Raw genomic sequence first — 12768 nt, forward strand, 5'->3', positions numbered from 1 at the left:
ACATGCATTGCATTATGTATCATATTTTATATAGACTTCAATCTTGTAGCATGTGAAAGGCAACTGGGAAAAGCACGCACACACACACACCACACACACACCACACACACACACACACCACACACACACACACACACACACCACACACACACACCACACACACAAAACCATAGCTCACTTTTCAGGGGTGGGTGTCCCAACCAGCACATCAGGAACTTGATAACGAGGTTTTAGAGGTTTGAGCTCATTGATCTTAATGCGAGTCATGTTTCCATGGAGTCCAAAGACTTCAAGAAGGAGGGACACCTAGAGGAACACGAAAGGAATGGATTCTCTTAGTACTATTATAACAATACACAAGTCACCTACACAGACTACATCGGAAAATCAGAGGCTATGACGACAAATACAGTCTAAAGTTATTATCCCTTCTCTTGTAATCTTAAATGGGTTTTCCACTTGGGCTATATTCACACGACCGCGAAAAACGTCCGTGAGACGGCCGTTTTTTGTAACGGCCGTTTTCAGAACATTCGAGTTCTATGGGTGAATTCACATGGCCGTTTTTTTTTAATGGCCCGTGAAAACTGTCCGTCAAAAAAATAGGACGTGTCCTATTTTTGTCCGTTTTGACTGCCCCACGGCTCCCATAGAAGTCAATGGATCAGTTTTTACCAGCCGTTTATGAATCAATGCTCGCAACGGCCGGTAAAAACTGATCCTGGCCGAGGATTCCACGCACACAGCGCTACTTGGAGCACTGATCCCGGGGAAGCACTTGATATTACTATCCATAAATGGACAGTGATGTCGGGCTTTCAACTGTGGAGTCTCCGGCCAGAGCATCGCAAGATCTCTGGCCGGGGACTCCTTTCTCCCTCTGATCCCCCCTGTAGATAGCACCCACCTGTAGATAGCGCCACCCCCCCTCCAGATAGCACCACTGTAGTTCCTTGGAGTAGAATCCCCGGCTGACGCTCTGGCCAGGGGATTCCGCTACTGGACAGAGACATCAGGGGCTCCATCTAGGACTGAAATCCCCAGCCAGAGGGATTCCACTCCTACAGGGAGCTACAGTGGCGCTGTCTACAGGGGGGAGGTGTTAGCTACATGGGCACTGGCACTTTCTATGTGGGCACTATTGCACTATCTACAGTGGGCACTGTGACACTACCTACATGGGAACTGATGGTTTTCAGGGTGTTTGGACAATAAAACCAACAAATTAAAACCATCAGTTATTTTAACGACCATGAAAAACGGATGGCAAACGGCCATTAAAAACGGACACACTGACTGGAAATGGATGAAAATTTGGACACACACTGATGCAAAACGGCCATGAAAAACTGACAGTCAAACGCATGAAAGTTGTACTAAAACCACAGGCAGTGAAAGGGACAAAGAGGCTCTGTGATTGGTTACTATGAGCAATAAGGCCAGTTTCACTAAGGCCCCCTGCACACGGCCTTAGCTATAATAGCGGTCCGTGATTACGGCTGCGGCCGTCCGCATTTGCGGGGCTTTCTCCCATTATAGAAGTATGGGAGCTCGGTCCATAATATATATAGAAATCCCGCAGCACTCCGGTATGGTAAATAAAAGGTGATTGATTTCAAACAAAACAGGATGCAACGTTTCTGTCCAACCTTAGGACCTTTTTTGTTTGAAATAAATCACCTTTATTTACCATACCGGAGTGCTGCGGGATATCTTTCTATATACATTCATTATCCTTGGATCAGGATTACCTGCTGGGCATCCATATCCAAAATCTACAGTCATGTGCATCGCGCCTAAGACGGTTTTGATAAAAGTGGCCCGTTGTGTGTAGAGAACTTTATATTCCAAAATGGGGTCCCCACACAGATTTCATCCAAACTTTCATATTGTCCTGACTAGTGGCTAGTTGGTTTGAGGTGGTCCCTTACATAAAAATGATTGGAGCAGTTTTTAGAGAGAAAATCTTCCCCTGCACTCTCGTCCTGCACAATAAAACTATTACCTGAAATGGACAGGCCCCTCAGGTCAAACAATTATAGTGATAATTGAAATCTGCCAGAATTTGTCTGACCACCATTAAGTCAGGAGTGCTGTGGCTTCCCCACAAACATATGTGCTCCCCCATTTCAGGTCTGTCTAGATTTAGCATTCCGACAGCTTACCTGCGTCTTGTCATTAATGAGCTGGATCTCAAGTTTGTCTGCAGTCAGTTTTGCGCTCCCCAGCAAAGCGCGATATGGAGAGGATCCTGTCTCCACCTTGTGCTGACGTCTACAAATAATAAAGTACTCACAATTACTTCTATTTGATTCACATGAAAAACACAACATGAATGTAAGGCAAGCACTGATACATACGAATACAAACAGATTGCTACAACCAATTAGGTCAAATGAAAAATTCTGCCCTAATCTCCACCAAAAGTTCAAAAAGAATAAAATCTGCTAGCTGCGAATGAGAACATAAGTAAAAAAAATAATAATAAATACTTCCTTTCAATCACCCAGTTTTCCTTTGAACCGCGACCTGTGGTCCTCCTGTCAGTCAGTTTAACCCCTTCCCGACATTTGCCGTAAATGTACGTCATGGAAAGCATTGACTTCCTGCAAAATGCCGTACATGTACGTCAAATGTTTGGCACCGGCTCAAAAGCTGAGTCGGTGCCATCATCACCGGATCTCAGCTGTATCTTACAGCTGACATCCGACTGTAACGGCGGGGACCGAAATTAGCTTCGATCCCCGCCATTAACCCCTTAAGTGCAGCGCTCAAACGCGATCGCTGCACTTAAGGTGCTTGCAGCTCATCGGAGCCCCAGCAATGAAATTGCCGGGGTTCCGGTGGCTGCAATGGCAACCGGAGGCCTAATACAGGCCTCCCGGTCTGCCTAGCACCGAAGCCGGTCAAGATCCGCCCGGCGGCGGAGCCTGATCGGCTTCCGTAGCTGCCGGCAAGATGGCGCCGGGTCAGGAGCTGATCCGGCGTCATCAGCGGTGGAAGTCAGCTGTACTGTACAGCTGACATCCACCTGTAACGGCAGGAACCGGAGCTAGCTCCGATCCCTGCCATTAACCCCTTCGATGCAGCAATCGAAAGAGATTGCTGCATCGTAGCGGTTACTAGCAGATCGCCAGCCCTGACAGGCAATCGGGACTGGCGACTGCTGTTATGGCAACAGGAGACACAATGGTCTCCTGCTCTGCCATTACGGAAGCCGATGTAGGCCCCGCCGGGAGGCGAAGCCTAATCGGCTTGCTGTCAGTGAATGACTGACAGATCTAATACATTGCACTACATAGGTAGTGCAATGTATTAGAAAAAAAAAAATCTGACCGTTGGACCTTCAAGTCCCCTAGTGGGACTTGAAGAAAAGTGTAAAAAAAAAAGTATAAAAAAAGTGTAAAAAAAGTGTAAAAAAAAGTGCAAAAAATAAAAGTTTGAAAACAATAAAAGTTTCAAGTAATCAAATAAAACACAATCCCCCTTTTACTCTTATCAAGTCTTTTATTATTGAAAAATAATAATAAACCATATGTATTTGGTATCGCCACGACCGTAACGACCTGAGGTATCAAAATATTGTATTATTTATTGCACGCGGTGAACAGCGTAAAAAAAACCGTAAAAAACGTTACCAGAGTTTCTGTTTTTTAGTCACTTTGCCCTACAAATATTAGAATAAAAAGTGATCAAAAAGTCGCGCGTATCCAAAAATGGTACCAATAAAAACTATAGCTTGTCCCGCAAAAAACAAGCCCCCATACACCTCCGTCGACAAAAAAATTAAAACGTTCTGGTTCTCACAACTTGGCGACAGAAAAAAAATACATTCTTTTTACAAAAGTAATTTTATTGTGAAAAAAGTTGTAAAACATAAAAAAGTGCTATAAATTAGGTATCGCCGGAATCGTACTGACCCACAGAATAAAGTTAACATGTAATTTATAACGCATGGTGAACGCTGTATAAAAAAAAAACGAAAAAAGCTGTGCCAGAATTGCATTTTTTGTTTACCTGGCATCCCAAAAAATAGGATAAAAAGGTGATCAAAAAGTCGCATGTACCCCAAAATGGTACCAATAATAACTACTAACTACAGCTCATCCCGCAACAAACCAGCCCTCATACCGCTACGTCTATGAAAAATAAAATTAGTTATGGCTCCAATAAGTCAGGAAATAAAAAAATATGCAGTTGTGCCCGAGGGGAACATTTCTTCAGTTTGAAGAGGCGATTTATCAAGGACCTAAAATTAGGGAACCAGGAAAGGGAGGGCCCAAACATATCCGCTGGAAGCGACGGTGCCCGTATTATACCAGGACAACACTTCCGAGCAAAATTCCCCAAACTACAAAGGTGCAGAGTGTGGACCAAAAGGGGGATAAGAAATTACACCATTTATCAGTGCGACACTGGCCTGTGCGGAAAGGATTGCTTCACAGCGTAACACACATCTATGGATTATTTTATTTTTTTCATACCACCTGACTATGCCCCTTATATACTCCGCCCCGCTTACATGTACCCCCACATTATAAAACACCAGCAAAACTCAAACAAATTTAGTACCAAGCAAAATCCGCTCTCCAAAAGCCAAATGGTGCTCCCTCGGCTCTTAACCCTACAGCGTGCCCAAACAGCAGTTTCCTTCAACATATATGGCATCGTCATACCCGGGAGAACCCTTTTAACAATTTTTGGGGTGTGTGTCTCCAGTGTCATAAGCTTGGCATGACATATTTGCCACTGAATGGCATATCTAGGGAAAAATATAAATTTTTAATTTGCACCATCCGCAGTGCATTCATTTATGGAAAAGACCTGTGGGGTGAAAATGCTCACTACACCTTTTAATAAATGCCTTGAGGGGTGCAGTTTCCATAATGGGGTCACTTCTCAGGGGTTTCTTTTTATTATTTCACATCTGAGCCTCTGCAGTTGTGAACCAATACTTTGTAAATCGCCAAATTAGGCCTCCACTCCGCATGGTACTCTTCACTCCTGAGCCCTGTCATATGTCCAGGCAAAAGATTAGGGCCACATGTAGGGTGTTTCTAAAACCGGGAAACACCGCATAATAATTAGAGGGCTGTCTTGTTATGGTGGCACAAGCCGGGCACCACATATTGGCATATCTATGGAAGAAAATCCCATTTTCACTCTGCAACATCGAGTGAACACTAATTTCTACAAAACACCTGCAGGGTTAAAATGCTTACTACACCCCTTGGTAAATGCATTGAGGGGTGTCGTTTCCAAAATGGGGTCACTTCTGGGGGGTTTCCACTGTTTTGGGCCCACAGGCGCCCAGAAACCAATCCAGCAACATCTGCACTCCAAATGGCGGTCCTTTCCTTCTGAGCCCTGCCGTTTGCCCAAACAGCAGTTTATGACCACATATGGGGTATTGCCGTACTCGGGAGAAATTGCTTTACAAATTTTGGGTTCTTTTTTTCCTTTATTTGTTGAGAAAATGAAAAAATTTGCGCTAAAGCTACGTCTTATTGAAGAAAAAGGACTGTTTTTATTTTCACTGCCTAATTCTAATAAATTCTATGAAACATCTGTGGGGTCAAAATGCTTACTACACCCCTAGATTGTTTTGTCCCCTCAGGGGCTTTGCAAATGTGACCTGGCCTCCGCAAACCATTCCAGCTAAATGTGATCTCAAAAAGCCAAATAGTGCTCTTTCCCTTCTAAGCCCTGCCGTGTGTCCAAACAGCCGTTTATTACCACATGTGGGGTATTGTTTTACTCGGGAGAAATTGCTTTACAAATTTTGTGGTGCTTTTTCTCCTTCAGTCCTTCTGGAAATGTGAAAAAATTAGCTAAACCTAGATTTTTTTTGAAAAAAAATCTAGATTATTATTTTCAGGGCCTACTTCCAATATTTTCTGCAAAAAAACTGTGGTGTCAAATCGCTCACTATACCCCTAGATAATTTCCTCAATGGGTGTAGTCTCCAAAATGGGGTCACTTGTGGGGGGTTTCCACTGTTTTTGTCCAATCAGGGGCTTCGTAAATGTGACATGGCCTCCGCAAACCATTCCTGCTAAATGTGGACTCCAAAAGCCAAATGGCGCTCTTTCCCTTCTAAGCCCTGCCGTGTGTCCAAATATCCATTTATTACCACATGTGGGGTAGTGTTTTACTCGGGAGAAATTGCTTTACAAATTTTGCGGTGCTTTTTCTCCTTTAGTCCTTGTGGAAATGAGAAAAAAAAAAATCGCTAAACCTACATTTTCTTTGAAGAAATGTTGATTTTAATTTTCACGGCCTACTTCCAATAATTTCTGTAAAAAACCTGTGCGGTCAAAATGCTCACTACACCCCTAGATAATTTCCTTGAGGTGTGTAGTTTCCCAGATGGGGTCACTTTTGGGGGATTTTCACTGTTTTGGCACCGCAAGAGCCCTTCAAACCTGACATGGTGCCTAAAATATATTCTAACAAAAATAAGGCCCAAAAATCCACTAGGTGCTCCTTTGCTTCTGAGGCCGGTGCTTCAGTCCAGTAGTACGCTACGGCCACATGTGGGATATTTCCTAAAACTGCAGAAACTGGGCAACAAATATTGAGTTGCATTTCTCTGGTAAAACCTTCTGTGTTATAAAAAAAAATTGTATTAAAAATTTATTTCTGTAAAAAAATATGAAATTTGTAAATTTCACCTCTACTTTGCTTTAATTCCTGTGAAATGTGTAAAGGGTTAAGACATTTTCTAAATGCTGTTTTGAATACTTTGAGGGGTGAAGTTTTTGAAATGGGGTGACTTTTTGGGGGTTTCTAATATATAAGGCCCTCAAAACCACTTCACAACTGAACTGGCCCCTGTAAAAATAGCCTTTTGAAATTTTCTTGAAAATGTGAGAAATTGCTGCTAAAGTTCTAAGCCTTGTGAGGTCATAGAAAAATAAATGTTCAAAAAACGATGCCAATCTAAAGTAGACACATGGGGGATGTTAATTAGCAACAATTTTGTGTGGTATAACTGCCTGTCTTACAAGCAGATACATTTAAATTGAGAAAAATGCTAATTTTTGCAATTTTTCACTATATTTTCATGTTTTTCACAATTAAATACTGAATGTATCGACCAAATTTTACCACTATCTTAAAGTCCAATGTGTCACGAGAAAACAATCTCAGAATCGCCCGGATAGGTGAAAGCATTTCGACGTTATTACCACATAAAGTGAAACATGTCAGATTTGAAAAATGAGGCTCTGTCAGGAAGGTCAAAAGTGGCTAAAGAGGGAAGGGGTTAAAGGCTATGTACACCCTTGAAATTATTATTATTTTTTTTTTAAAAATAAAAATGTAAGTACTTATTAAAAAGTATTTATACTTTGAGATACAACTGCTTTTATACTGTATACAGAGCAGCTGTATCTTGCACTGAATCCTGTATCTGTCGGGTCTGAAGCACTAACTGGCTCAGTGACAAGTGGGTCCTGTGTGTCTTTGACCTGCAGGATCGAGTTGCTATCGATTACTTTAAGTTCATGACTTAAATGTGATTGATTACAGGTGGATCCTGCGTGTCGGATACGCTTTCACTGAACTCGTCAGTACCGCAGACCTGATGGATTCAGGTCTTAGAGCATAATGCAACTGCTCTGTATACAGGATACAAAGCAGCTGTATCAAAAAGTAAAGATCATTTTAAAATAAGTATTTTTAACCCCTTAATGACCGCCGATACGTCTTTTTACGGCGGTCATTAGTGGGCTTTATTCTAGAGCGCCGCTATTCTACGTCGCTGCTGTAGAATAAAGTAAACAGAGCAGGGAGCCGTGAAATCTCCCTGCTCTCAGCTGCCAGAGGCAGCTGAGGGCTGGGGGCGTCCCTGCTCTGCCGGGTGAGATCGATATTAGTATCGATCTCACCCGTTTAACCCTTCAGATGCGGTGCACAATAGCGAGCACCGCATCTGAGTGGTTTTGGAGAGAGGGAGGGAGCTCCCTCTCATCTCACTGACACCCGGCGATAAAATCGCCGAGTGTCTGTGTCTTCTATGGCAGCCGGGGGTCTAATAAAGACCCCCAGGTCTGCCTGGAGCGAATGCCTGCTAGATCATGCCACAGGCATGACCTAGCAGATGCCTGTCCGTTTTACACGGACAGGTAGTAAGTAATACACTGCAATACAAAAGTATTGCAGTGTATTATAATAGCGATCGGAGGATAGTGAAGTCCCCTAGTGGGACTAGTAAAAAAAGTTTAATAAAGTTAATTTAAAAAAAAAAGTGAAAACAAAAAAAAAATTAAAAACCCACTTTTTCCCCTTACAAAATGCTTTACTATTAAAATAAAACTACAATAAAAGCAAAAAAGTTACACATATTTGGTATCGCCGCGTCCGTAACGACCCCGACTATAAAGCTGTTACATTATTTAATCCGCACTGTGAACGCCGTAAAAAATAAAATTAAAAACAATGGAAAAATTGCTGTTTTCTGTTAATCCTGACTTTAAAAAAATGTGATAAAAAGTGATCAAAAAGTCGCATCTACTCTCAAATGGTACCAATAAAAACTGCAAGTCGTCCCGCAAAAAACAAGACCTTATACAGCTATGCCGACGCAAAAATAAAAAAGTTACAGCTCTTCGAATGTGACAATGGAAAAATGTAAAAAAATGGCTTGGACATTAGGGCCCAGAATGCAAGCAGGGGGAAGGGGTTAAAGTTGCACCAATCCCACAGATATTTTTATTAAAAAAAAACAAAAACAAAAAAAAACACAACCATGATTTCAAAGGTTTAATTTTCTTTTCTTCAAATTCTTTATTTGTCCATAAAAGACATAAGACAGTGCAGTTTCCCACAAGTCGAACATTTATAGCTTCGCAGACCTAGGATATCAATAGCAGTAGTAAACCTTTTGATGTAGAATGATAATTAACCCTTTAACGACCGCCACACTGACAGGCAATAATACGCTGCAATCTAGAAGTATCGCAGTGTATTATAGAAGTGATCAGAAGATCGCATAGTGAAGTTCCTTAGTGGGAATAAAAACAAAGTGATCAAAAAGTTTAATAAAGTTAATAAATAAAAATCCCAAATTAAAAAAAAATGAAAAACCCACTTTTTTCCTTATGAAATATTTTAATATGAAAAATAAAAAAATTAAACCTATTTGGTATCGCCCCCACCTATAAAGCGATTAAGTTATTTAACCCACACGGTGAATGCCGTATAAAGTAAAATTAAAAAATGCCAGATTTGCGGTTTTCTGTTCACCCTGCTTTCAAAAAAATTTGATTAAAAAAAAAAATGATCGAAAAGTCGCATGTACTCCAAAATGGTACCAACAAAAACTAGAAGTTGTCTCGCAAAAAACAAGCCCTCATACAGCTGCATCGGCGTAAAAATAAAACAATTATGGCTCTTAACCCCTTTAGAACGCAGCCTGTTTTGGCCTCGTGGACACAGATTATTTTTTCAAATCTGACATGTATCACTGGGAATGCTTTTACCTATCCAAGCGATTCTGAGATTGTTTTCTTGTGACATATTGTACTTTGTTAGTGAAAAAATTTGGCCGATAAATTCAATATTTGTGAAAAACACCAAACTTTACAGAAAATTTGTAAAAATTAGCATTTTTCTAAATTTAAATGTATCTACTTGTAAGACAGATAGTAATACCACACAAAATAGTCACTAGCTAACATTTCCTCTATGTCTACTTTGTTTGCATTGTTTTTTGAACGTCCTTTTATTTTTCCAGGATGTTACAAGGCTTAGAACTTTAGCAGCAATTTCTCACATTTTCAATAAAATTTAAAAAGCCTATTATTTCAGTGACCAGTTTAGTTCGGAAGTGGCTTTGCGGGCCTTCTATATTAGAAAGTGCCAATAAAATACCCCATTTTAAAAACTGCACCCCTCAAAGTATTCAAAACAGCATTCAGAAAGTTTATTAACCTTTTAGGCGTTTCACAGGAATTAAAGCAAAGTAGAGGTGACATTTACAAATTGTATTTTTGTTGCCGAAATTCATTTGTAATAAAAAAAATTCTGTAACACAGAAGGTTTTACCAGAGAAACGCAACTCAATATTTATTGCCCAGATTCTGCGGTTTTTAGAAATATCCCACAAGTGGCCCTAGAGTGCTAATGAACTGAAGCACAGGCCTCAGAAGCAAAGGAGCACCTAGGGGATTTCAGGGCCTCCTTTTTATTAGAATATATTTTAGGCACCACGTCAGGTTTGAAGAGGTCTTGTGGTACCAAAACAGTGGAAACACCCCAAAAGTGACCCTATTTTGTAAACTACACCCCTCAAGGAATTATTCAAGGATGATAGTTAGCATTTTGTCCCAACAGATTTTTTTTGCAGAATTTAGTGGAATTAGTCTGAAGATGAAAATTTACTTTTTCCGTAAAAAATAGAATATTTTCATTTTTACAAGGAATAAAGGAGAAAAAGCACCACAACATTTGTAAAGCAATTTCTCCTGATTACGGCAATACCCCATATGTGGTCATAAACTAATGTTTGGACCCACAGCAGGGCTCAGAAGCAAAGGAGTGCCTTTTGGATTTTGGAGCGCAGATTTTGCTGGAATAGTTTTTGGTGCCATATTTGCAATGCCCTGGAGGGACCAAAACACTGGAAACCCCCCAAAAGTGACACATTTTGGAAATTACACCCCTCAAGGAATTTTTCTAGGTGTATAGTTCGCATTTTGTCCCAAAAATCTACAGTTTTTTCGTAATAAAAACAGAATATTTTCATTTTTACAAGGAATAAAGAAGAAAAAAAACCAAACATTTATAAAGCATTTTCTTCGGATTACAGCAATACCCTATATGTGGTAATAAACTTCTGTTCCTTTCCATGGCCCTCCTTTTAGATTAGTCATCAGAATAAGATTCCCTCACACTCCTTCTCTTCATGTCCGTCATACACGGATACTGGCTGGTGACCGGCTCATGCAGCTTTATGTGTACCGCCCCATGTGTATAAAAATGGCTGGACTATTGTACAGAACAAACACTGTTACACTTTGTGTCTCCTTTATTTCCTCATAGATTGTAAGCTCTTGCGAGCAGGGTCCTCACTCCTCAGGTTTGAATTGTAAATTAACTTTGTCACTATGCAATGTCTGATAATGTTTGTTTCATGTTCCATCTAAATTGTAAAGTGCTGCGTAATATGTTGGCGCTATATAAATAAAGATTATTAATTATTAATGAATTAATGAGCCACGGCAGGGCTCAGAAGGGAAGGAGAACCATTTGGAGCACAGATTTTACTGGGAAGGTTTTTCGGATGCCATGTCGCGTTTGCAGAGCTCCTGAGGTACCAGTACATTGGAAAACCCAAAGAAGTGACCCCATTTTGGAAATTACACCCTCAAGGAATTTTTTTTAGGGGTATAGTTAGCATTTTTACCCCACAGTTTTTTTTTTACAGAACTTATTGGAATTAGTCTGTGAAAATTAACATCTACATTTTCTCAGCAAAAAAAACAAAAAAAAAAAACTTACAAATTATTTTTTTTTACAAGGAACAAAGGAGAAAAAGCACCCCAACATTTGTAAAGCAATTTCTCCTGATTACGGAAATACCCCATATGTGGTAATAAACTGCAGTTTGGACCCACGGCAGGGCTCAGAAAGGGAGGAGAACCATTTGAAGCACAGATTTTGCTGGGAAGGCTTTCGAGTGCAATGACGCATTTTCAGAGCTCCTGAGGTACTAGTACAGTGGAAACACCAAAGAAGTGACCCCATTTTGGAAACTGCACCCCTCGAAGAATTTATCTAGGTGTGTGATCATTTTTAGGACCCCGTATTTTTTGGGGCTGAATTTAGTAGAAATCTGCCATTAAAAATAAAATGTAAAATTTTTCACAAATGCGTCATTTATAGGACAGATTATTCCGACACTGCATTTAAGTGCAGGAAGACACCTGAATGTTTATTTGGATTTTTCTTCTGAGTTTATAAATAGCCCCAAAGTGGTCTAAATATGTTGTCTGGACACTTAGCAGTGCCTGGAAGTGAAGAAGCACCACAAGAATTTTGAGGTCTTATTTTTACTTGGATGATTTTTGGCCACAAGCATAGGCCTGAACTGAAAAAAATCGTGCAGATCACACACATTTGTTAAGAGTATTAGGTATTCATCTAGGGGGTATAATGAGGGCTTTTTTTTTTTTTTTATAGAGTGTCCAATTTTAAAAATGGGTAAAAGACCAGAATGATAAAAGGGAGGTGTGGGGGTTTTAAAAGTATAAAACATTTTTAATCCAGGGGGGTATGGTAGATGCGGAAGCACTCCTTCATGCACAGTCTGGGTTTAGATGGGCAAGTGTCGCACTGATATGTGGCATCCTTACGGATACTCCTTTTTGTGTAGACGGCATCTTTTTTGTGACCTGCCTTTTTTCCCTGTGCCAGGCACTTCACTAGGAAAGTGCTGCCCAGGATCAATTCGACAAACATTACTTGGAGCAGCAGACGTTTCCCCCACCTCATCTCCAAATAATTTGTTTTTATGTACCCGGATTGCCAGCTTTCCTTAAAATTTAAAAAGGAGTTCTATAGTGCCATCTGGACATGGTAGCCAATTTCTGGTACAGGATTTTACTCTCCCATGGCACTATAAGGTTTCAACACCTGATCATTCAGGTCAACCATCCCCATGAGTTTATTATATGCCTGAATGCACACAGGCATCAACGTGGATGATGAGAATCCACATGTGGGGGGACATGGGTGCAGCTGGCATCATGTATAGAGGTCAGC

General features: G+C 40.6%; 1 protein-coding gene across 2 annotated transcripts in view; it reads right to left on the reverse strand.

Annotated features, from left to right (window-relative positions):
• Positions 1-12768, reverse strand: part of GANAB (glucosidase II alpha subunit) — a 95092-nt gene that overhangs the window by 50144 nt on the left and 32180 nt on the right. For both annotated transcript variants that reach the window (XM_075837320.1, XM_075837321.1), the window contains exons 3-4: positions 2166-2274; positions 179-306 (exon numbers count right to left, since the gene is read on the reverse strand). In XM_075837320.1, coding sequence (XP_075693435.1) covers positions 179-306; positions 2166-2274 — 237 coding nt within the window. The remainder of the gene's footprint in view (positions 1-178; positions 307-2165; positions 2275-12768) is intronic.

This window comes from Rhinoderma darwinii, chromosome 9 (genome assembly GCF_050947455.1).
Source record: "Rhinoderma darwinii isolate aRhiDar2 chromosome 9, aRhiDar2.hap1, whole genome shotgun sequence".
NCBI lineage: Eukaryota > Metazoa > Chordata > Amphibia > Anura > Rhinodermatidae > Rhinoderma > Rhinoderma darwinii.